The 25,135-nt window shown below is 35.8% G+C and overlaps 1 protein-coding gene and 1 pseudogene across 2 annotated transcripts in view; both read right to left on the bottom strand.

The window, feature by feature from the left end:
- Positions 1-2,485: 2,485 nt before the first annotated feature.
- On the bottom strand, positions 2,486-3,317 carry LOC136398575 (kynurenine--oxoglutarate transaminase 3 pseudogene; annotated as a pseudogene).
- A 2,672-nt stretch (positions 3,318-5,989) lies between these two features.
- OXR1 (oxidation resistance 1) overlaps positions 5,990-25,135 on the bottom strand; it is a 507,670-nt gene continuing 488,524 nt past the window's right edge. For both annotated transcript variants that reach the window (XM_066379348.1, XM_066379349.1), the window contains 5 exons: positions 15,343-15,471; positions 14,434-14,586; positions 12,673-12,768; positions 9,651-9,724; positions 5,990-6,346 (listed from right to left, as the gene is read on the bottom strand). In XM_066379348.1, coding sequence (XP_066235445.1) covers positions 6,211-6,346; positions 9,651-9,724; positions 12,673-12,768; positions 14,434-14,586; positions 15,343-15,471 — 588 coding nt within the window. In that variant the 3' untranslated portion in view covers positions 5,990-6,210. The remainder of the gene's footprint in view (positions 6,347-9,650; positions 9,725-12,672; positions 12,769-14,433; positions 14,587-15,342; positions 15,472-25,135) is intronic.

Here is a 25,135-nt window from a genome sequence, read left to right as displayed (position 1 = left end):
TGTCCTGATTCTTATACCTTTTCTTTTTCTTGCTTTACTGCATTGATTGTGACTTCCAGAACCATGTTAAATAGAAGTGGTGACAGCAATGATCATTATCAGGTTTTATTCATCTCTGGGAATACACTTTCAATACTCACTGTTAAAGATGATGCTTCCTATATAAATGTCTCAAGGATAATTTTTATACAGTTAGAAGGATCCCTTCTTTCCTAGTTAGCAGAGAGCTGTTAATCATAAATGGGCAATAAAATTAATCAGTGGCTTCGTTTCTATAGAGATCATATATATTTTTTTCTATTTTTAAGTATTTTTTCAATTACAGCTGACACACAGTATTATGTTTCAGGTGTACAATATAGTGATTAGACATTTATATAATTTACAAGCTGACCACCCTGATAAGCCTAGCACCCATCTGACATCCTATTACCTTAGCTCTATTACCTACGCAGTACTTTCTATCCCCATGACTTTTATAACTGGCATTCTGCACAGCTTAATTCCTTCCTCTTTCCTACCCAACACGTGAGCCTCCTCCCATCTGGCAACTATCAGTTTGCCCTCTGTATCTATGAGATTGTCTGTTCAGTTATTGTTTTTTAGATTCAATATAGAAGTGAAATTATGGTATTTGTCTTTATCTGACATCTCACTTAGCGTATCTTCTAGGTCCATCCATGTTGTTGCAAATGTCAGGATTTCATTCTTTTTTATGGCTGAGTAGTACTCTGTTGTATATATGCACCATTTCTTCATCCACTCACCCATCGATGGACACTGAGGCTGCTTCCATATCTTGGCTACTGTAAATAATGCTCCAATAGACACAAGGATGCACATATCTTTTCAAGATAGTGTTTTGGGTTTCTTCAGATAAACAACCAGAAGTGGAACGGATGGATCTTTCTTTATACTGCTACTACAGCTCCCCCCACCCCACTTGCATTTGTATGAATTATTTTTTTCTGTCCCTTTCCTTTGAGTCTGTCTTTTGATCTGAAGTGGGTCTCTTGTAGGTAGCATGTGTATGTCTTTTTATCCATTCAGCCACTCTATGTCTTTTGATTAGAGCATTTAATCCACTTACGTTTAAATTAATTACTGATGGTAAGACTGTTCTGGAATTTTAGTTTTTTGAAAAACTGTAAAGTTTTCATGTTAAATCATGCTCGCCTCAAAAACAATTATCAGAAGTTCTCCCTTAGCCAAGATCTGTAAGCAGCCCAGGCTTCCATCAGCAGATGATTGGATTAAAAGCTGTGGTGCATTTACACAACAGAATACTACTTGGCTGTAAAGAAAGAAATCTTACCCTTTACAAAAGCATGGATGAATCTGAAGAGCATGATGCTAAGAGAAACAAACCAGTGAGAGAAAGACAAACACCATATGATTTCACTTAAATGTGGAATCTAATGAATCAAATGAACTAAGGAGCAAAAGAGTCTGATTCATTCAGAGAGCAGGCTGACAGCTGTTGGGGAGAGGGGAGGTTGAGGGTCTGAGTAGGGCTGTGGAGGCATTGAGCAAAAAATAAAAAAAGAGCCCTGGCCGGTTGGCTCTTGGTAGAGCGTCGGCCTGGCGTATGGAAGTCCCAGGTTCGATTCCCGGCCAGGGCACACAGGAGAAGCGCCTATTTGCTTCTCCACCCCTCCCCCTCTCCTTCCTCTTTGTCTCTCTCTTCCCCTCCCGTAGCCGAGGCTCCATTGGAGCAAAGACGGCCTGGGCGCTGGGGATGGCTCCATGGCCTCTGCCTCAGGAGCTAGAGTGGCTCTGGTAGCAACAGAGCGACGCCCTGGATGGGCAGAGCATCGCCCCCTGGTGGGCGTGCTGGGTGGATCCCGGTCGGGCGCATGCGGGAGTCTGTCTGACTGCCTCCCTGTTTCCAGCTTCAGAAAAATACAAAAAAAATAAAAATTAAAAAAAATAAATAAAAAAATAAAAGAGAAAACCCTCATGGACACAAACATCAGTGTGGTGACTGCTGGGAGGGGAGGTGAGGAAGGAATAGGGGGAATGATTATGATAATGGACAGATGTGACTTGGGGGGAACATACAATATAGTGCACAGAGATGGGCTGTAGAATTGTGCATCTGAAACCTGTATAATTTTGTTAACTAGTGTCACCCCAATAAATTCAGTAAGTAGGAAAAAAATAATATACCCAGTTTGTAAGTAAAATACCTGACAGGTATCCTCAAGTCTTTCTGACATCCAATAACCAAAACCTGTTCATCCTAACTCCTTTATTAAGTAGGTGTTATTTTTATTCCGTTTATGAGGAAAGTGAAGCACAGCGAGGTGAAGCATGAACTAGCATCTCAGAGTTCTTACTCAAAATGCTATACTGACTCCTATCAAATGGTAGTGGAAGGGGTTTTAATACATTTCAACTGATAAAAAATAAAAAACAAAAACAACTCAGATCTCCTGAACATTGTTAGGAATGAACTTTTTTTAAAAAATGATGGAATATTTCTTTAAATTTGATTTGTAGGGAAGCATCCAGTTTGATGTACTGGTACCAGTTCCTCACTAGGCCATCCAACAGAAACATTAAAGCACTGTGCACGGCTCCTCTGCCTCTTCCGCGCCCTGACCATTTCTTCAGCAGCATCCAGTGTACTGTCTGTTTTAATGAAGCAAAATCGCCCAAACTTCTCACACTGTAATTTGGTCTCTTTATTCCAGAATGCTGAAACTGGGATGGATGACAATTTATTTTTAGTTATCCATTTCACAAATGCCTCTTCATGAAGTTCATCATTGTTCTTTACATCAGAGAGGTCTGCAACTAGCAAAGACACATCGGCAATGACAGAGCTGCCCCCATTAGGAAACTACAGGTTTTAGGCCAACACTTTCAAGTAAATGTGCCCATCAGATCTCTTTTCACTTCTAACTCATCTGGCAAAGAATTAAAGTAACATTCTACGTCATTCATATGTTTGACATCAATCCAAAAAGCTTGAGCCAAGGCTTTTTGTAAAGGAGTTGCGTAGATATAAATGCTGTTTTGTTGAACTGTCCATAACGTTTTATTAAATGATTAGGACCAATGGACCAGCCAAACTTCTAGCCGGTTACACTGCAAGTCCTTCCAGCACTTCCTATGGTTACTGTTCTCTCCCACATACCTGGAAAAGTAGCTCTTTTAAAATGCTTCTTTCCAGTATGTACAAGCCATTCATAAAGTTCACTACTGATGCAGTGTGTCATATGTGATGTAATGGTTAGCAATTACCTGGAGTTCCTCTTAGGTACTATTATTATGACTTCATCTCCCTCATCAATTAATCCTTGAATGGCATTAAAAAGAGAGCCATATGATCCTACTGTCACAAGAATTTCTTTATTTGGATAGATTTGACTTTGCTAAATCTTTTCTTACAAGCAAGATAGACCTTTCACAAGTGATGGATGAATAAAGCCCCGTGTATGCTGATTCAGGCTATCAACTGCAATCTTTGATAATTCTTTCACATACATAGGAGGGGATATATCTGGAAGGCCTTACCAAGATTCACAACAGAGGGAGTCTGTGGCCAACTTGGTAAATTCAATTTACTCATTACTATCAAGGCCTTTGATCTGTTTTGCATTTTTAAATTTCAAAGACATTTTAGCAGAAGTAGAGAATCTGAAGATTTTTGAAGAACAGTCTTCAGAAATTCAGTTCTACTGCCAAGGAAGCAGTTTCCTGAGCCAAAACCATGCTCCTTCAGGACAACTGACTCCAGGGCAGAGTCTTGCCTGGTGGTCTGGGGTTGGGAGGTGGGGGCAAAGCCTGGGCAAGGACTAAAACGGGAAGGGAGTCAGAATGCGTACTGGTTGAAAGGCGGCCGGAATCCCGGACTGGAAAAGACTAGATGGGAAGGAAAGGTGCAGTGCTAGAGGGGTAGGGTGCAGGATGAAGGCATACCTCTCCTACTCCCTAAATCTCTTTCAAATCTGTGCCTCTTCTTTCATCACCACTGCTTCTATTCTTCTTCAGGCCTCAATATTTTCCCACTGGACTTGGGGCTTGTCTCTAGTTTTTCTCTCCACCAATCTATTTTCAGACATATTCATAAAGTGCAAATTTGATTATGTCATTCCTCTACTCACATTTTCTTAATTACTCCTATGAAATAAAAAAATAATAATTTCTTGGCACTGCACACAGCAACAAACCTCTTTATGACATTAGTCATACCTCACTACGCACTCCCCATCAAAAAAACAAAACAAAATATAATGTAAAAGTATCAAATTACTTGCACTTTTCTATATGTCAAGTGCCCTCTTACTCTCCCATTTTTTAAACTATGTTGCTCCCTCTATTTGAAAGCATTCCTCCATCACTACCACCACCACCACCGTCATTAGAAGCGTTTTTACATCTAAAAGATAGTAATATGTTTAATCAGACTTCTTAGATATAAAAAATAAATTGATTTTTAATAAATCCGAACTCAAGTTTGTATTTATGTATTTAATTTTATTTGGTATACACCACTATGACCTTATTGTAATTGAAATCCAATACAGGATTTTTTTTTTGATTAGTCAACTCCACAAAGACAATAATACTGCTGTGGAAGACCAATGGGGGGAAACCCAATATATTTATTTACAATTCCCTATTTGTAAACATTTAATCTATATACTGTTACTAAGTTATAATGAGAGCTTTACATAGACAAGAAAATGATGCCCTGCATTTCTAGTCATATTCAGCAATAGCATATTAAATAGAACATCAGATTTTCTTTACCATTAGCATTATGCTTTCTTTAGATAATTAAATTTTCAAAAGGTCTAAATATATTCAAGTGCTATACAACTAAAACTACTTAAACCAACATATTTGGCTTATAATTTCATTTTTAGAATAATTTAAAGTGCTATAAGCAACCTGGCAATCAACACTTTCTATAAGAACAAACTACCTTTAAACATTAATTTACAAGATAATATACAATTATCTTAATCAATATACAATAATGTTTATCTGGAATAGCTGAAATTTCAGCACAAAGTCACTGTCACATGTATAACAGCAGGATTTTGTTTGCATAACATGAAGCTTTGAAATTAACTGATGAATTATTGAAGTAATGGCTTATATTACTGGTTTCCTACAAAAGAGGATAAGAACTACTAGTATATTCTATCTTTTTTTTTGAGGTCACGTGACAGTAAGTTTGCATATTCAACAAGTCTACAGAGTTACAATATTGTCTACTATTATCATTGCCCTTTTATAACAGCAAATGCTAATGGTAACTAATAACATATACCACTCAAAAAATATCACAATTTTTTTTTCCTCTTGAATAGGAACCTACATTTTGGGAGTTGGTGTGCAATAAGGCTAAAACAAAAGAACTATAAAACAGTATACCTGATACAAACGTTGAAAGAAATATGCATCTGTTTCATAGTTTTTGTACTTATAATGCCCTGCTAAGCTATGAATATATAAGTAGAATATTAATAAATCCAGTAGAATTGTCAGGTTCTCATTCTCCTTTGTCATTTTATAACTCTTTATCAGTTAATTCGATGATGAAAGCATAGGCCCAAACCTGCAGATCATGTTCACTGCAGTCTATTTCAACCAGAATTCTTCTCAAATTTCATTTTCACTGAAATGAAACTGAGACGACCTGCAAAATTAGTACTGAGAATGTGGTGTGAATTAAACCTAGAACTCGGGGTCTGTGGAGCATGCATTATTTTGGCATGTTTTTTCCTTCTTAAGAATGACTAAGTCGAGCATGTTTAACATTCACCTGTGCCAACCTCATGGAAATTGCAGTATTTAGTCTTCATTTCCTCAATGCCCTAATTAGACTGATCTAGTAAAACAATCAATACAGTTTTAAAAATAATAAACCAAACAGGTTTAACAAAAGAGCACCATCCTTTTAGGAGACTAAGAGATTGCAGATTGGAAATGAGCATTATGACCAAAATGCTGCCAAATTTTGACAAAACCCAAGGTTTTATACGGCATGGACCCATACTGGGGTCTACACCTAAAGAATGCTGGGACAGAAACATGATTTTAAAAATAAATTCCAAAATTATACTAATAAATGGTGATACAGACTAATTTTAAAGCACAAGAAACATGTTACACTGTATTGCTTCCTGAACGTTCCAAACAATGCTTGTCCATGTCAAGTTTGGGCCATTATCCTGCAAGACAGCATTATATTTACTCAAAAGCCCAGATTTCAATGTCTTGAATAAAGAAATCTTCTTTCTTAGAAAGTGTATGATTCCCAAATGTTTTACAGGAATGGCTTCTTCCATGGTAGAGATCTCCATCCAGCCAAAGGGCAAATTCTCCCCTGCAATACACGAAACAGTTTTAACAATAACCTCTTAATATTTATGCCCCGAGTTGTAAAATAATAACCGAAGACACTGTGAAATAATTTAAATGAGACATTTCAATAACCAACAATTCTAAAATAATTAAATTTTCCAAACCTCTATTCTTTTCCACACTGATACAAGGTAATTTTTTGTTAATATCCATTATAAAATCACTATTACTATACAGATTAAGGAATAAAATGAAAGCTCTAAAATTAACTTCATATAGAATTAACTTGTGAGACAAGTACTGCTCTGTAATTCTTTGGCTGGTATTATGGGTTTATCTTAATTCTATGGTTTTAATATACAAGATGTGGCAAAATTAGGTTTACAGTTGTCCACATGGAAAATAATACAATAATTAATGAATAAAAATTTAAGAATAAACTCTGTGTTTCATGTGCTCACAAGTATAAAACCTACTTTTCTGAATGGTGTAAGATTTCTTGTCAGTCATTTCAAAATAAAGATGACAAAAAATGAGTGATAAAAAGCAGATTTTATAGGACATATCATCAATGATATATAACTTAGGTAATGTTAAAAAAAGAAAAAGAATGACAGAAAAACCACAATGTCTGATGTCTGACCTGCTTAGGCAGTTTGCAACATGACTTGTTAAAAACAAGCAAATAAACAATAAAAATAAACAACTCAACCAAATTAAAACCTCACAGTTCAGTTAGAACAGCTCAAAAACTGTGGGCCTCTGCAGCCCAGACCAGAGGACCATGTGGAGTGAGATACTGCGAGTCTGGCTCAACAACAGAGCCATTCCTGAGAACCACAGGTGGCGCAAAAGCAGGCCTACTGTTGTGAATATGGGAAACACAGTTTATCCCTATATTATTATTCATTCACTGCTGTATAATCTACAAACAACTAGAAATCTATGTTTGCCTCACCCTATCTTTAACGTGAGTTTCTTAGAGGCAGACAAGTTTCACATTATCTATAATAAAATGTAGGGTTAATAATGATAAGGGTTCAATCTCCAATTCATAGTTAGGAAACATCAGACTTAAGTTGCTCAAGGTCCCACACGTACTGTATGTTGAAGTTGGAATCTGATTCCAAAGCCTACATTCAGTCTATCTGCATTACGATTTTGATTTCTTCTAGACTTCTATTTGGAATTCTGAAATATCAAGTTCCTGCAGCTCCAATTTTCTGAGCCTGTACTCTTTTCTTTAAAGACAGTAACTTGTTTTCATTTATTATCAAATTAGCCAAAGGTTAGTTTAGTTTGCTGGTATGGTGGTGTATAATTAAAATCAAGTTCCGGCTGACAACTACTGATATCCTGTATGTTATTTTCAAAGACTCAAGTCACCCACAACAGCTTAAAATTATAAGCCGTTTGCTTGTGAGACCTCCCTGGAGAGCTAACAAAATCACATGTTAGACTACCATTTTGGTAGGGCTGAATGACTGTACCTCCCCACCAAAAAACAAAAGGTGCAATTGGAACATGTAAACGTTGTGTGCTGATTCCAAATCCAACAACTAAAGATAACATAGTTTTGTTTTTGTGAAAGAGACAGAGAGAGAGAAACAGAGAGAGGGACAGACAGACAGGAAGGGAGAGAGATAAGAAGCATCAATTCTTCATTGAGGCACCTCAGTTATTCACTGATTGCTTTCTCCTATGTGCCTTGACTGGAGGGCTACAGCAGACCGAGTGACCCCGCGCTCAAGCCACGACCTCGGGCTTCAAGCCAGTGACCGTGGGTTCATGTCTATGATCTCACGCTCAAGCAAATGACCCCGCGCTCAAGCTAGTGAGACTGCGCTCAAGGAGGATGAGCCTGTGCTCAAGCCAGTGACCTTAGGGTTTCAAACCTGGGTCCTCTGTGTCCCAGTCCGATGATCTATCCACTGTGGCACTGCCTGGTCAGGCAAGATAACATAGTTTTTAGTTACCTGGTTATGTCCTCTACAGAAGTCTATACAAAAACTAATCATGGTTACTTATTATTCACTGAAATCATGTCTTCCAAACACCTTTCTATAGACAGTAGTGACAGAATTTGCTAGAATCACTCAAAATGATGAATATTCTTAAAGGATAATAAGACCCCGTGGCCTGAATGAATATCCTCAACCGTGAGAAAACACTTTTATAAATTTGGGGATTATTTAGCAAACATATGTCTGATGTTGAAGGATAGAGAGAAACAGCAAAGAAAGAAGCTGGTATCTGTTTGCTAAGCACCATTTGAGAAGTTAAGGCTGGGAGGGAGGAGAGCAAGCTACGTCCAAACATCATAAATGAAGCTGGGATACCAGAATAAGAAAACAAAGTTTCTCATAGTGCTTGCTATGTCAAAAGAATCAAATCAAATCATTAATTATTATTATTATTTTTTTTGACAGAGACAGAGACGGACAGAGAGAAGTACAGATAGGGACAGACAGGAAGGGAGAGAGATGGGAAGCATTAACTCTTCAATGTGGCACCTTAGTTGTTCATTGATTGCTTTCTCGTATGTGCCTTGACTGGGGGTGTTGGGGGGCTACAGCCAAGCGAGTGACCCCTTGCTTAAGCCAGAGACCTTGGGTTCAAGCTAGCAACCAAGGGGTCATGTCAATGATCCCTCGCTCAAGTCAGTGACCCCACACTCAAGCCAGTGACCCCACACTCAAGCCGGATGAGCTCAAATCGGGTTGTAAACCTGGGTCCTCTGCATCCCAGTTCAAAGCTCTGTCCAATGCGCCACTGCCTGGTCAGGCTCAAATCACTAATTAAGTCATACTATTAAAAACAAAACAAACAAGAATTAAAACCTTGAAAACTTGAGGTGGGAGGAGTCACTAAAACTTTTTACAAAAAAAAAAACCAACCTCTATTATTGTCCCAACGGTAGAATGTCCAAATAGTCTCCACAGTAGAATAACATGAAAACAGCTGGGCCTTTTTTGTATATACATCGGAAGAAATAACAAACCACTAGATATTTGAAAACTGGATATATCCTAAGATATTAGTATATTTCTTTTTCAAATACTAAGGGGTCGTTGTACTCTAATAACAGGATGGGTTTTAATCAAAAGATAATCTACTAAATAGCATTTTAAAATGAATAAATAAATATTCTACCAATGGTTTCAAATACTTCACTTATAGACCTTTTTGCAAATAAATTATATTTTCTTAGTTATGATATACAAATTGGGATTCTAGTGTCAAAATTTTCCAATGGTAACATTTTATAAATAACACAAATAAAATTTAAAATTTTCTTAATCTCATGATGAAATGTTGAGACTTACCCTCCACCACCGAAAGCTAGGGAATCCATGTCTCCTTTGATAAAAAACATATTATCTCCTGTCCACTTAAAGACCTACAGAAATAAAACAAAGCACAAAGCTTTAAATATGCAAATGAAAATGGTCACAAAACAGAGTTAGTTCTCCTAAATCCCAGCTAGTTAGCAAAGCCTAGACGGATATTAAGAGAAGTACGAACAAGAACAAAAAGTTTGGGCAGAAGGTTATGGTGCTCTGGGTTTCAGTGTTTGACTAAATTTAAAAGCTCATGATCTACTGGAACATATTCAATTCTAATTCCTCAAATCTTACAATCTCTTTGCATATATCTCTTTTCTGACTATACACATATTAAAAATTGTATGGTTAATGAAAGTAGCTGAAGAAAATAGAAAATCAGTTTAAAACACAGATATGGATGGTCCCTGATTTTTTTTTTTTTTTTCTGAAGCTGGAAACGGGGAGAGACAGTCAGACAGACTCCCGCATGCACCCGACCGGGATCCACCCGGCACGCCCACCAGGGGGCGATGCTCTGCCCACCAGGGACGATGCTCTGCCCCTCCGGGGCGTCACTCTGTTGCGACCAGAGCCACTCCAGCGTCTGGGAAAGAGGCCAAGGAGCCATCCCCAGCACCCGGGCCATCTTTGCTCCAATGGAGCCTTGGCTGTAGGAGGGGAAGAGAGAGACAGAGAGGAAGGAGGGGGGGAGGGGTGTAGAAGCAGATGGGCGCTTCTCCTGTGTGCCCTGGCCAGGAATCGAACCCGGGACTTCTGCACACCAGGCCGACGCTCTACCGCTGAGCCAACCAGCCAGGGCCTGGATGGTCCCTGATTTTTAACGTTAAACAAAAATGTACATTAATTTGATAATATTATATTTTGATATAGATTCAATGCCAATCAGACCTGAAATATAAAGGTATACATGAATTTTAGTGAATGTGTGATTCTGTTTAAAACATTGAGTGCAACCCCAACATCTCAGGTACGTTAAGTTAGTCATTTTTTTGGGTATATATTTGACTATCATCATCAGCAGCAGCATTTATTTAATTATTATTATTATTATTATTATCATTTTAGTGAAAGGAGGGTAGGCTGAGAAAGACTCCCACATGCGCCCTGGCCAGGATCTACCTGGCAAGCCCTCTAGGGGGAAATGCTCTGCCAATCTGAGGCCCTTGCTCCATTGCAACCAGAGCCATTTTTTAGCGCCTGGGGCCAACTTGCTCAATTGAGCCATGGCTGCAGGAAGAGATGAGAGACAGAGAGAGACAGGGAGAAGCGTGATGAGGGAGGGGTGGAAAAGCAGATAGGTGCTTCTTGTGTGTGCCCTGACCGGGAATTGAACCTGGGACATCCATATGCAGGGCTGACACTCTGCCACTAAGCCAAGTGGCCAGAGCCTCATCATTCTTATATAAGGCCCTAACACATGTTTATGATTTCCAGTTTCAATTTCTTTAAAGAGAAGTGAGAACATACAAATTCTTGAGAAATCCAAGGGGAAGACTTCTAGATGTCAATACCCCTAAATATTTTTTCTAACCCTTTCAGGGGAGTTTTACCTAACCCTAATACAAATAGCAATTTTTAGCAGCTTGCCATTATCATGTTTTTCCAAAATATGCATTATAGTTTTCAATAAAATAAACCTCAACAGTCACCTTTTCATAGTTATATAACATTTGGTTACATTTTAACAGTTATCAGGTAGAAACAGCATAAAAAGTTTTGAGATTAAATACAACTGAAGCTTAACTTTTTGTAACAACAAGAAGCTTCCAGGTGGCTGTAAGCATGAGTTGATAGGTTATATGAAGGAAGAAAAGGGAAAGAACTGGCTACTTTGGTGGGCCAGGTAGTACAAGTTTGTTAGAAAAGCTTCTATTCTATCAAATCCTTCCTATTTTGTTTATTATAGAAACTTTTCCTAAAGACCACTGATTTTTTTTTTCATCAAATCTGTTAATTTCTTTTTTCAAGACTGTCATTTCCTCTCTTAGTAAAGGTCTGCCATACTGAACCTAACGTATCTGAGATGTTGAGGTTGCACTCAATGTTTTAAACAGAATCACACATTCACTAAAATTCATGTATACCTTTATATTTCAGGTCTGATTGGCATTAGACTGTATGCAATTTAAGTTAGTCAAGCCACAATAAAGAAAAAAAACTGGGTAGTAACTTTTGAATTAAACACAAATAATTTATTCTTTACCTTTTTAAGATGTACATTATTAAGCTTATTTAGTCATTAAAAGTGTCTAAAAATTTCACGACAGTTCATAAACAGAATGATCATGGGGAATAATCCTTTCTTAGCCAATGATGTGTGTCATGCACCATGCCAAGTGTTATACTTATAAGAGTCTCATTTCATTTTTATTTTATTTTTTATTCATTCATTTATTATTTTTTTCTTTTCCAAGTGATAGGAGGGGAGACAGAAAGACAACCTCCCACATATGTCCTGACCAGGATCCACCTGGCAACCCCCATCTGGAGCCGATGCTCTGTCCATCTGGGGCCATGCTTGCAATGGGGCTACTTTTAGCATCTGAAGATAAGGCTCCATAGAGCCATCCTCAGCGCCCAGGGTCAATGCACTCGAACCAATAGAACCACAGCCACGGGAGGCAAAGAGGGAGAGAGAAAGAGAGAAAGAGAGAGAGAGAAAGAAGAGGTAGGTAAAGGGGTAGAGAAGCAGATGATTGCTTCTCCTGTGTGCCCCAAACGGGAACTGAACCCAGGATATCTACACGCCAGGCCAATGCTCCACCACTGAGCCAACCGGCCAGAGCCAAGAGTCTCATTTAATTTTTAAACAACTCTGTTATATTTTATGGTCCCCATTCTATCCACAGAAAAACTGAAGCTCAAAATTATCAAAAAAGTGCTGTTTTCACTCAGTAGAAGACAGAAATGAGTTAAATGCAAGTGCACAAGACTTCAAAGTACATGTTCCTTTCATTATGCCATCTCTTTATAAACTGAATGTTGGAATAACTCTGCTTACCTCAAACTGTGGACAGAATGTAAAAACAAAGGTCTCTCCAGTACCATAAAAGCCATCACTCACTTTAAATGGCTCAGATGCTAGTGCGCCAAAAACCTAAGAATAAAAAAGGCATATTCAAGGATATGACTATTAATTTGTTTCATTAAGCATTGTCCCCTTATATATGTTTAAGTTAGACACAAAATTAAAAAATAATCAGTACAGTTTTATCTATACTGCTCACAAAAATCAGAGGATATTTTATAGCTTCATAATCACTTTGAAATACCCCCTAATTTTTGTGAGCAGTATATTTGTACTTAAAAAAGGAAACATAATCAGTTGCTATAAAATTCATATTAATGCCAAGTACAAATCACATAGTTTATTGGTAGGAAAACAGCTTTTTCCTAGTTTCAACATCTAAAAAGATGTTTATTATAACAATTAAGCAGTGTTAAAAAGTAGCTCACACATTTCAGGAGGGCTTATATGCACAGTGAATGTGAAATAGGAGTAACATCCTGCTGTGGGAGGGTAGCAATCAAGGAGGCAAAATCCCTTCAGTAAAGGGAAACATTAACTTCTAAAAAAGTATGCTATCCTTCTCTTCACTAGATACTGAACTCCATGAGGGAAGCCCTTGGATCTGAATTGCTTGGCCCTATAAGGTCAGGGTCTTACATAGTATAAGACACACAGCAGATACCTTTCAAAAAGACTGAATGAATAGAGACCTGGACAAGTCTTTTCAATGCTCTGGGTCTAAGTCTCTACATCATAAATGGAATGTAGAGGGTTTGACAAATGATCTCTGCAGTCACCATCTTTCCTGGCATTCTGTTTTCAGAGTCTTAATTTTTAAAATAGACTTTCTCATTAAAGGTATTTATGTATATATGTATAAACAGAAAATATAAATGGACAGCTCTTTTTGAATTATCACAAAGTTAAGTCTCACGTCACCTTCATTCAGACAAGAAACAGAATATTACTAGTACTCCAAAACTTCCCCTGTGCTTCCTCTGCACTCCAGCCCCAACCCTCCCAAAGGAAGCCACTGGCCTGACAGTACTATAGATTCCCCCCCCCCATTTATGAACTTCTATTAATGAAATCATTAGAAAGTTATTCTTTAGTGTTTAAATTCATATTATGTTTATGACACTTATCTATGCTAAGGTATGTAACATTAGTTCATTTTCATTACTGCAAATATCTTTTATTGGCTGTATAACCTTGAGAAAGTTGATTCAACTCCTTAAGGGGAAAAGCAGATGGTCTCTTCCCCTGTTTGCCCTGACTGGGAATCAAACCCAGGACATCCATGTGCCAGGCTGATGCTCTATCCACTGAATCACTGGCAAGGGCCCAATTATCTTCAACTTTAAAAACTTTACCTACACCCTTTCTGCGAACCTCACTTCTCATCTATCCCAAATAGATATGAACAACTCTTACTCTAAGTATCTCTTCTGTTTTTTCTAGGTATTTAACACTTGGCATATATTTTGTTTTTGGCATTAGAGACACTGTGAGAGTTAAATGTTCTTTTCTACTATAATTCCTTTGGAGGCAGGAACTCTCCAAAAGTTATTCATGCTCATATCTACCTTCTGGAACAGTCAGCATTGCCCTGCATATTAAAAGTACTTAATAGTTACCAGTTAAACTTAATCAAATGTATTAACAAAATTATTTTAATCAAAAGAATATGCCAGAAGTTACTGTTACTATCATCTCTTGAAAGGCAAAGTGTCTGTGTAGTTATTGTCATACCTGTCCATCACTGTCTTTAATCACCATCAGCACTGGGGTGTCTAAACCTGTCATTGTTCGATACAGGGTCTTCAAGCTGGTGCCATGCTTCCCGGTGCCATAGACAAGAGTCCAGGGATAGCCGATTGTTCTTGGTGGAAGATGCTTGGTAAGCTTTGAAAAATAAAATGTTAAAATTTACTTGTTAGCTTATGTCAGTTTGTAAGATACTAATGCCAGTTAGAATTGAATGGTACTTTATAAAATGTAGGCTACAAAAATATCAGTAGAAATCATCATTCTTCAAGATACTGAGATGCTTAAAGAGTAATTATGTATTTCTTAGGATGAAATAATAAAACTGTCCAGTAGGAAAAGAATCACGCTGAACAAGATACAAATTAGAACAGAGACAAGAGACATGAATTACTTATAGTCTCCTCTGTCTTGAATTAACAAAAATATTAAATTGACTGTTAGATTGATTATTAATAACCTCTCAAATAATGGGCTCTAGAAGCAGACTATCAGTTAGAAATCAAGCTTCAATACTTCATATATGTGTGACTTTAACAAATTACTTAACCTCTACGCTCAAGTTTCTTCACTTATAAAAGGCACCTGTAAGTGTTCAACTCCCATAGATATTTTAACAATTACGTAAAATAATCCGCATAAAGCAAATAACTAGCACACAGTAGGAAATTAAACATTGGCTATTGTAATAGCTCATCTAAATTGCTATTGTTAATTTTTAAATGTTTGCTTACCTAAACCTCCTAGTAGCTTTTATTATACTAGTTTGCTATATTGTGTTTCCTTTTCTTCATGGGAGAGGAAGACCAGTAGCAGTAAACCTGTTTCTTCATTTCCAAAACAACTAAAAAAAGCTCCTTTACTCAGAAACGCACACAGAGGAGGGTGTCCTACCTTCTCAATCTGATCTGGCAGTAAGAGTTCACTGGGGTCACTCAGATTGGGTCGGAAGGGTTCCGAGTCCAGGTCTGCTGCTTTCACTGGAGCAGCCTGCTTTGAATTGATGTCTTCCCTCGTAGTAATCTAAAGAAGCAAACAGCAGCAGCATATTAATATAAAGTTGCAACATGCTCTCAGAAATTTTAGCCTTTTGAGAGAAATTAAATTTTAAACCTTAGAAAAGGGGGCTAAAGCTTTAACTTAGGATTTTAGAAGGCAAAGGATGCTCTAATACCATCCTTTATATAAAAAGATTTTTTATCTTTAAGAAGACATTTTTCTCATCCAGTACATAAAGAAAGGTAATGAATGATAAACTCATACTTCTGTGTAAACGGTGGTTGTTCCATGCAAACTCTATTTCTGCTGATGGACAAAAGTGACCCAAGTAGTGTGCTTTTTTATGTGTGCTATTTAAAACATGTGGGATTATTTTTTTCATGGTAAACATAAAATTTGCCAAAAAATTACTAAGAAAACTTCCTCAGTGCTAAAATTTTAATTTAAAGAATCATACAATAAAAAGTATAACTTCATTGGTGTGTGTTTGCTTCACTAAATAGGTTACCATTATTTTAAAAAATGACTTCATTGTTTTTATGTTCTAAATAGTGAAATTTTTATCTTGTTAGACCAAACAACAAATTTAGAAGTTAATTTGTTCACAAATAAATGTTTTAAATTAGATCAATTTCATACATTAAAAAGAATAAATGCTTTTCTTTGCTGAAAAAGATCTCAGATATTCTTAAAATGATAAAAGTATTGATTAAATCAAAACAAACTCCTATACAATCCCTATTGTTGGAACTTACTTTTTCATATTAATTGTATTTTAATGTATAAAACACAGTAACATTAGAAAATAAAACATAGGAAACAGCCATCATTGACATTTTTAAGTTGGAAAATAGAGTTCTACTGGAGCAGATAACTAAAACGCAGCAATGCTCGGCGACTTATGATTCTATACAGAAATGAAATGTGGCTACACTATTTCCTATCTTTAACAGATTTCTTACCAAACCTGAAGAACATGTATTTTCAATCAATACATGTTCTAGGACTGTACTCTTGTTGGATGAGAAGCTATACTACATTAATTCTTTCACATCATCATGGTTTACCCTTATTTTGATGATGTGAAAGGTTAAAAAAAAAGTACAAGGAAGCATGAGAAGCATTCAAAGAAAGGAAAAAACTCCAGTACTTCTAGCCAAGCCGTGAAAGTGCTAAGAAGAGGGAGCACACAATACATAAAAGTGGAAAATGAATTCAGTTGTATCACTTTCTTTTTTCTTTTAAAAAAAATTACTAAGATTATTACATGGAATTTTAAATCATTTATCTAGTTCTGGTGTCTAACCTATATTATTTCCCAAAGTATTTCTAATACCAACTAGGAATACATCATAAAATATTTCATTAACATACTTAATGCGGGGTTATTACAACTGAAGTAGCCTTAAAGAGAAAATATTTAAAGCCTTACTATTCATTAAAAATTTTAATAATTTTCCATAGTACCACATCTTTCAGGTTCTGTTTAGAAAAAATCATTCTTCCAATGTTAAAATGAACTAAAAACGCCTCATCGCTCAAAGAAACACACAGTGCTGAGAACAGTTCTAAAGTGACAGAAAATTCCTCTGAATCTTTTTCAAATGAAAAATGACAGAAAAGATAATCCTTCAGCTCTTCGAAGCATCACTGTACTCGTAGTACAAAAAGGAATTTTCTGCTGGGCTATTTTAGTGCTACAGTCAAAACAAATCCTTCAAAAATGAGATTTGCCCTGAAGAAAGACACTAAAACGGGAGTGGTCACTCTCCGAAGGGGTTTAAACTACTGAAGGGGGCACCTGGAGTCGTCTGCAGAGTGTGCGCAGTTCCTCAGTATTTAGAGCATCGATCCTGCGGTGATACTCAGCCACCGACACTACCTGAATGTGGAGACAGGAAGACAATAATTCCACTGACGATTGAGAAAAATAGCCAAAACAAATCTTAGAAATGGAGAAATTTAAATGGGCAAAGAACTGTAATCAGGATTTCTTTCCCCAACTCCATGCTGAAAATCCAAGAGATTTATATAGCAAACTACAGTGAAATTATACATGAATGAATTTAACCACTGCATCCAACTAGTTCACAAAATAAGGTTTATTGTATGGATTGACAGAATTTGAGTAAAAAGAATTATAAAGGGAACATGTAAAACATGCTTTGGTAACATCAAAGATTATTACCTCTAAAATCTAAATGTCTTGTATTTTACAAAGAAAATGGTCATTTCAATCCTTTCAAAATCAGTTCAAACATAGTATACTAATGGCAATGTTGAAAAAATTTCTTCTAGGCAAAAAAAGTAACAAACATACCCATGCTATATGATCCATATCAGAAAAAAGGAGAGGATGAAGCAAGAAAAAGACATGTAGTACATTTTAAAACTTACACAGTAAAAAAAAAAGCTCTAGAAAATATAAAATCAGATTTCAAAAGCATATCTAATCAGCAGTACCTTCTCAGGCATGTTGTCTACTTCAGTATTTTTTTTTAAGTGACTCCTTTCGTTTTTGCCTCTCCTGTATATTTCTCTATGGTTGGTACTGTAGCGGTTATTTGTGCATAAAATGTATGACTTTCCTACATTCCAGACTCCTAAGGGAAATTCTTGATCTTCTGTAATTGCCTAGACCAGTCTCTTGCATAGTGCTGAATTTGAAAGCCATATTTGACAGACACGCATTATTACAAAAAGCCCACGAAAACATACAAGCTTCCCCAGGTTGACACAACAGCTACAAGCATTTCCAGATTGTGACAAAATTCCTCAAACACTAACCATAATATAGTGAACTCTGGTGGTGCCATGAGTATGTGCTGATTCTCTTGAGCTATAACAAAAATCTCTTGTGATCAAATGTGCAGAGGTTCTAGCCCCAAAATGGAGTTAAACCAATCCACCCCAAGAGTTTCAACTTCTAACACAGGACTTGAAAAGTTCTTGTTCTAGCCAACTAAAATAAATTCATTAAGGTAACTCTATAAAGAGCTATGTAAACCTATTGAAAGCAATGAAAGACTTGAGAATAGAAAAAAGGAATGAACAGATCTCCACTCTGACCATTACTATATTGACTTTTGCAAAGCAACGAAAAGGAATGAACAGATCTCTACTCTGACCATTACTATATTGACTTTTGCAAAGCAACGATGCATACAATATGACAGCTAACTCTCTACTTACAAAAAACCCAAAGTGGTTGTGATCTGCAACTCTGGAGGATCAAATGGACCTGGGTTTGGTCCCTTCTTTTTCTATTTCTTCACAAAACAATAATAAGAGTACATACCAAATAGGGCTTTTATGTAAATAAAATGAGAAAATAAAATGCATATAAAGGACTGAATATAGTGCCCAGCATATAGCAAAGGAGAACTAGTAGTTATTAATATTACTTTACTTTCTCATTTTTTACCTATTAGCCTAAGTCAGTGGTTCTCAAAGTGTGCACCCTAGAAGATTTCCAGGTGTACCCTATGGTATTCCAGAGAAATATATGCCTGTTGGGGACCAAAAAAACAACAGGGTTTTTGGAGTTTAGTTTTTTTGGGGGATGGAGGTGTGGGGAATTGGCTGTAAGCTGACAGTCTGCCCAACCCCCCACCTCACTTGCCTGATTAGGTTGCAAAAGGCTGTTAAACTGTGGTGCTGGATTGTTTACACCTCCCCCTATGTTCCCTGGAAAGACTGGAGGCAAGTTTCTTCTATTCTTTGTTTGGTGTAAAGTTAAGATGATATGTATGGTGGGGGTTTTGGATTTATGATTAAGCATAAGGAATTATCTCTTGAAGCCTTTTGGATTTCTATAAAAGAAGAATATGTGGCAATATCTAAAAAAGCTTTGAACATTTTACTACAATTTTCAACATCCTATTTATGTGCATTAGGATTTTCTACCCTCAATACAATTAAGAGTAAAAAGAGAGGAATTCTTCAATGTATTGATGAGGAAATGAGAGTTTGCCTTTCAAATATATTCCCAAACATTGAAGAAATCGCTAGGATACATCAGGCTCATGTTTCTCATAAACACAAGAATGAAAAATCTTACATTCACGCCAGGACCTGCCGAATTTACTAAATCTTACTAAGAATGTATCTATCTATATATAAAAAGATAATTTTGTTGTTTTTTTTATTTTTAACCCCTCTTTTATACAAATTCTAAAAAGCATAACAAAAAATGTAATATAAAAATGTTTTTTAATGTCAGAATAAATTTAATTTTGTTATATTTATTTCACTTAATTTCCATAAAAGCACGCTTAAACTTTTTTTCTTTAATATTTTACTTATTATAGCATATTTCTCAGAAATTTGTATATGGTGCGCCTATATTTGTAGGATTTTAACTGCTCCTGACTTCAGAAAGTTTGAGAACCGCTGCCCTAAGTACTGAGGGGTAATGTCTGAAGACTGGTCTCATTTAATTTTGGTTTTTATTTTTGATGTTAAAATATTTCAGTTTTTTAATTTTTATTTATTTTGGAGAGATGAAGGGAGAGGGAGAGAGGGAGAGAGAGGGAGAGAGAGAGAAAGAAACATCAGTCTGTTTCTGTATGTGCCCTGACCAGGGACTGGAACCGGCAACCTCTGTACATTGGGACAACATTCTAGAACAACCACGCTATCCATCTGGAGCTAAAATTTCTGTTGAGAGCTCAATTATTTCGTATACCTTGAATGAATTTCCTGAAATTAATTTTCAGTTTCAGCATTAGAGAAAAATATTAAAGATCTTTGAATTGACACCAATAGAATTTCCAATGAAGATGAAAAAAATTTGGTACTAAAAGAATTTGGCCTTGCTTTTCTATGGCCAACAAAAGAAACTGGTATAAGATATTTAATGTTCAGTTATATTTTTCTTTCTTTTTCCCCACAGCATTTAGTCTAATTGAGAGTCTACTAGCCAAGTGTTTTCAAATTATATGATTTATTTGCTCCTCCGCAAACCTTCTATCCCTTTAGTTAACACCAGTCTTACACTTAAAAAGCTCCTTATTTACCACATAAAACACACTTCCGGAATGGAAGTGAAACTAAATTATGCTCTCACAATGAAAGAGTTGTAATCTAATTTCATTACCATCACTGACAGGAGGAGTTAGTTACCAGTGAGGGAACCATGAACTGCCATTGTAAACATTTCATAAATTCAAAATTAATGTCACAAATCTACCTTTTCTCTTTTTAAAAAAATGTATTCTCTCATGAGACTTATGAACTCACCTCTTCCTTAACCTTCTATTTACTCCTTCTGTGATAAATGAAGATACATAAAACTATCAAGAGTTTATCAATTAACAAAGAAATGAAATATAAAATCAAATGAGTAAAGAAACATACTTCCTCCTCTGAAAACAGAAGAATAAAGAGATATAGATTCCTAGTATACATGATGGAACTGGAATCAGTCTCAATTTTATCTCTTGCTAATTCATACTTCATGTGCAAAATTTACTACTTTACCAAAGAGATTAAAACCTAAGTAGAAAATAGACACATAATCATTAAGGATGCAAAGTTGAGGAAACCAAGACCTTTCAATTAAAAACATATTCACTGTCTGGCTACTAAGTCACTTGCTGAGGAATAAAATGGTTTGCATGTACTGCTAAGTCCCATCCAGAGGAACTAGTACAATATGACCTACATTCTGCAGAATTACGTGCCTACTCTCTAGTCTTTTCAGACTTTGAAAAAGGACTCTCATACAAAGGTGTTTTCCTAAGCATTTATTTTCACAAAATTACAAATTAAAGGCAGGATTAAATTCACCCATCTCTATTACAAAGGGATTAACAAAACCAGAATAGAACAAAAGCTGAAAAATAAGTAAAAACTTAGATTTAATCTGTTTTATATTTGTAGGCTGCTGTCAATCCTATGACTAAGAACATGTTCTTCCACATATTAAGGTCAATATTTTGGTCTAACAGTCCTGCTTCCAGGCTGTTCCAGTATTTCTTCAAGATTACCGCACAAACAACCAAAAACCTCCTTTCTTGCAACTGCCTTACAGAGTAACAAAAGTCTGGTCAATTTGTGAATGTGCCATTTTTATTCCTTACTTTTATTCCTTAGTAATGGAAGATGGGTAGAACTCTTATTTAATCAATCACATTTATACTTACTTTGGTATCAAAACTATATTAAACAGGAGGAATTAAGTCTGAGCTATTGTATCTAATAACAAAGTCATATAATAAAATAAAATCTGGATCATGTTAACACTTCACTCGTTTTTTGTCTTAAAACTATTGCTTTCAAGTAACACATTATGAAACTATATAAAATGAGGTATAAAAGAGCAAATAGAGAATCATGAATTAACTGGAATACAATTAATAGAGGAAATAAAGACAAATCTAGAATAAATTCAAAGTAGAACACATCAAAGTTTCAACTTGAATATATCTTCTGCATTTAAAATTACTTCCTATAAAGTAAATTTGCAGATGACTCATATTTTCATGAAAAGACAGATATATTCATTGTTGTTTTAGGAAAAAATAAACCTGTTAACCACTTAAAACCATTCAATTACAATATGTATATACTATATTCGCTTCCTGGAACAATAAATAAAAAATGTGAATCTCATAAAAAGGAAATAATCTCATTTCTGTGAGTAGTTTATCAGGAGAAAAGAATACCTATGACACAATCTTGAAATAAATAAACCCACTATTATAATTGGAGATTTTAAAATTCCTCAATCCAGCAGGCAGAAATCAGTAAGGACATAACTGAACTAAACAGCACCCTCAATTTACTGGACTTACTTGACATGTAGATATAAAATATCGCACCCAACAATAGCAATATACACATCCCTCTTAAGCTCACACGAAACATTCTCAAGACAGAACACATTCTGCACCATAAAACACACCTCAACAAATAGAAATCATAAAAGTATGCTGTCAGACCAAAATGAAATTAAACTATAAACCAGTAAGAGAAATAGTGGGAAAATACCAAAATGTTTTTAAGCAACAGACTTCTAATTAATACATGTCCAAAAACGTCCTGTGAAAAATGTAAAGATTTTGAACTAAATGAAAATAGAGCAGCAATCAATACAATTAAAAACAGAAAATTGATGGAGAAAAATCAACAAAACCAAGACAGTGTTTTGAAAAGATCAATGAAACTGATAAACCTCTAGGCAGACTAAAATAAGAGAGAAGACATAAATGAATTCTATCAGAAATGAAGAGGGCTATCACTATCGATCTAATGGACATCAAAAGAATAGTAGAGGAATATTATAAAGAACTCTACACCCAGAAATTTGATAACTGAGGTCAGTGGTAGTCAACCTGGTCCCTACCACCCACTAGTGGGCGTTCTAGCTTTCATGGTAGGCAGTAGCAGAACCACCAAAGTATAAATAAAAAGATAGATTTAACTATAGTAAGTTGTTTTATAAAGATTTATTCTGCCAAACAGCGAAAATCCGACATAAAGTATTTGGTAAATAATTATTATTATATGCTTTAACTTGCTGTAACTCTGCTTTATAAATTTTATAAAATAAAGTTACTTCCCTACTTTGTAAATCACCATTACTGTGGAACCGGTAGGCGGTTAGAAAATTTTACTACTAACAGAGATACAAAAGTGGGCGGTAGGTATAAAAAGGTTGACTACCCCTGATGTAGATGAAATGGACCAATTCCTTAAAAGACAAAAACCACCAAACCTCACACAAGAAACAGATAATCTGAATAGACCTTATATATTAAAGAAGATGAATAAATAATAACCTTCTAAAACAGAAGATACTAGGCTGTTTTAGCCAACAAAAGCAAACTAGCAGTAAGCAAATATCAAGGTAACTCAATCAAAAGCTATGCAGACTCACTGAAAGCTACAAAGACATGAGAGTACAACAAAGGAAAACTGAAGAGACTTCCGCTCTGGCCATTATTATTATATTGACTTTTGCAAAGCAAGAATTACACACTATGGTAGCTAACTAAGTTCTTATAAAGAAACCCAAAGTGGTTAGATCTCTAGCTGTGGAGTATCTGGAGTAAATCCAGATGGAATGTGAATTCTATCAAAATTTAAGGGAAAAATTATACTAATTCTCTACAATCTCTTCCAGAAAATAGAAGCAGAGGAAATACTTCCCAACTCATTGTATAATGTCAGCACTATTCTAATTAAAAAACTAAACTAAAAACAAGCAAAGATATTATAAAGAAAGGAAATATACAGACCAGTATCTTCATGAACAAACATGCAAAAAGCCTCAAAATATTGACTAATTAAACCCAACAATTTATAAAACAAATTATATACAATGATCAAGTGAGGTTTACTCCTAGTATGCAAGGCATTTGCAAGGTACTTCAACGTTTGAAAATCAAGTGATGTAATCTATCACATCAACAGGCTATGGGGAAAAAATCAGATGATTATATCTATACATACAAAAAGAAACACTATACAAAATCCAACACTCACTCATGATTAAAACTCTCAGCAACCTAGAAATAGACCAGTACTTCTTCAATTTGATAAAGAACATCAAATAAAAAAAAAATCCTACAGTTAATGAAATCAAGGGTCCTTACATCTTCAATTAAATCTACCTTCAAATCCTAGCTCTAGAAATCATCTCTATAAAGAGAGACCTAGCCTGTCCCCCTCCCGGTTAGCCAGCAATCCCTAAGGAGGTAGAAGACAGCAGCCCTGTCTTGACTGATGGTCACAAGGTCTGGACCTCTGGCAGTCCAAAGATAACATCTTGTCCTTAGTTATGTTTCAGCTCCTGAGCCCTAAGGTGGAACAAACCCCTGGCTACTTTCCCATGAAACGAGCAGAGGAACACTGGAACAGTCATGAGAACTGTCAAGACCTGAAGAAGTGATTTATTACCCTTACTTCATCTCTGACCAATCAGCTCCCAGCATAACTCCAAAACCCCCAAACTTATAGTGTCTTGCCTTATAATATCTGCAACCTATACAACATTGGGGAGTTAGGGCTTTTGAGCATTAGCTTCCCATTCTCCTGACTGGCACAATTCATAATAAAATAGTCTTTCTCCCTACAACATCTGGTGTTTAGTGTTAGGGCTCTGTTAGTGTCAGGTGGCACTAGCCTGTTCAGAAACATTATGATACGCAATGGTGAGGGAATGAAATACTTTACCACTAAGTAAGGAGCAAGGCAAAGATGTCCCCTTTCACCACTCCTATTCAACACTGTATCAGGAGTCTTAGCTAATGCAGAAAGACAAGAAAAGTAAGTAAAAGGCATTGACTGGGAAGAATGAAATAAAACTGTGTTAGAAAATAACAAAATTATATATAGAGAAAATTCTAAAAAAAACTATTGGAAGTAATAGCAATCATAGTAGGTTTACAGGAGATAAGGCTCATAAGCAAAAATAAACTGCTTTCCTATGTATCAGCTATGAAAAGCTGAAATTTGAAATGTAAAATAATACTATTTATATTAATAACAAAAATGAAATACTTAGGTATAAATCTAACAACATATAATCTAACAAGATCTACATAAAAAGTGTAAAATTCTAAAGAAGAAATCAAGGAATATTTAAATAAATGAAGAGATATTCCAAGTTCACAGATAGAGACAGAAAGACTCAATACTGTCAAGATAGCAGCTCTTCCCAACATGGTCTACAGACACAATT

This window comes from Saccopteryx leptura, chromosome 3, assembly GCF_036850995.1.
Source record: "Saccopteryx leptura isolate mSacLep1 chromosome 3, mSacLep1_pri_phased_curated, whole genome shotgun sequence".
Classification (NCBI taxonomy): Eukaryota; Metazoa; Chordata; class Mammalia; order Chiroptera; family Emballonuridae; genus Saccopteryx; species Saccopteryx leptura.
The sequence above is the reverse complement of the archived record's forward strand: the minus strand, read 5'-3'. Positions and strand labels throughout refer to the sequence as shown.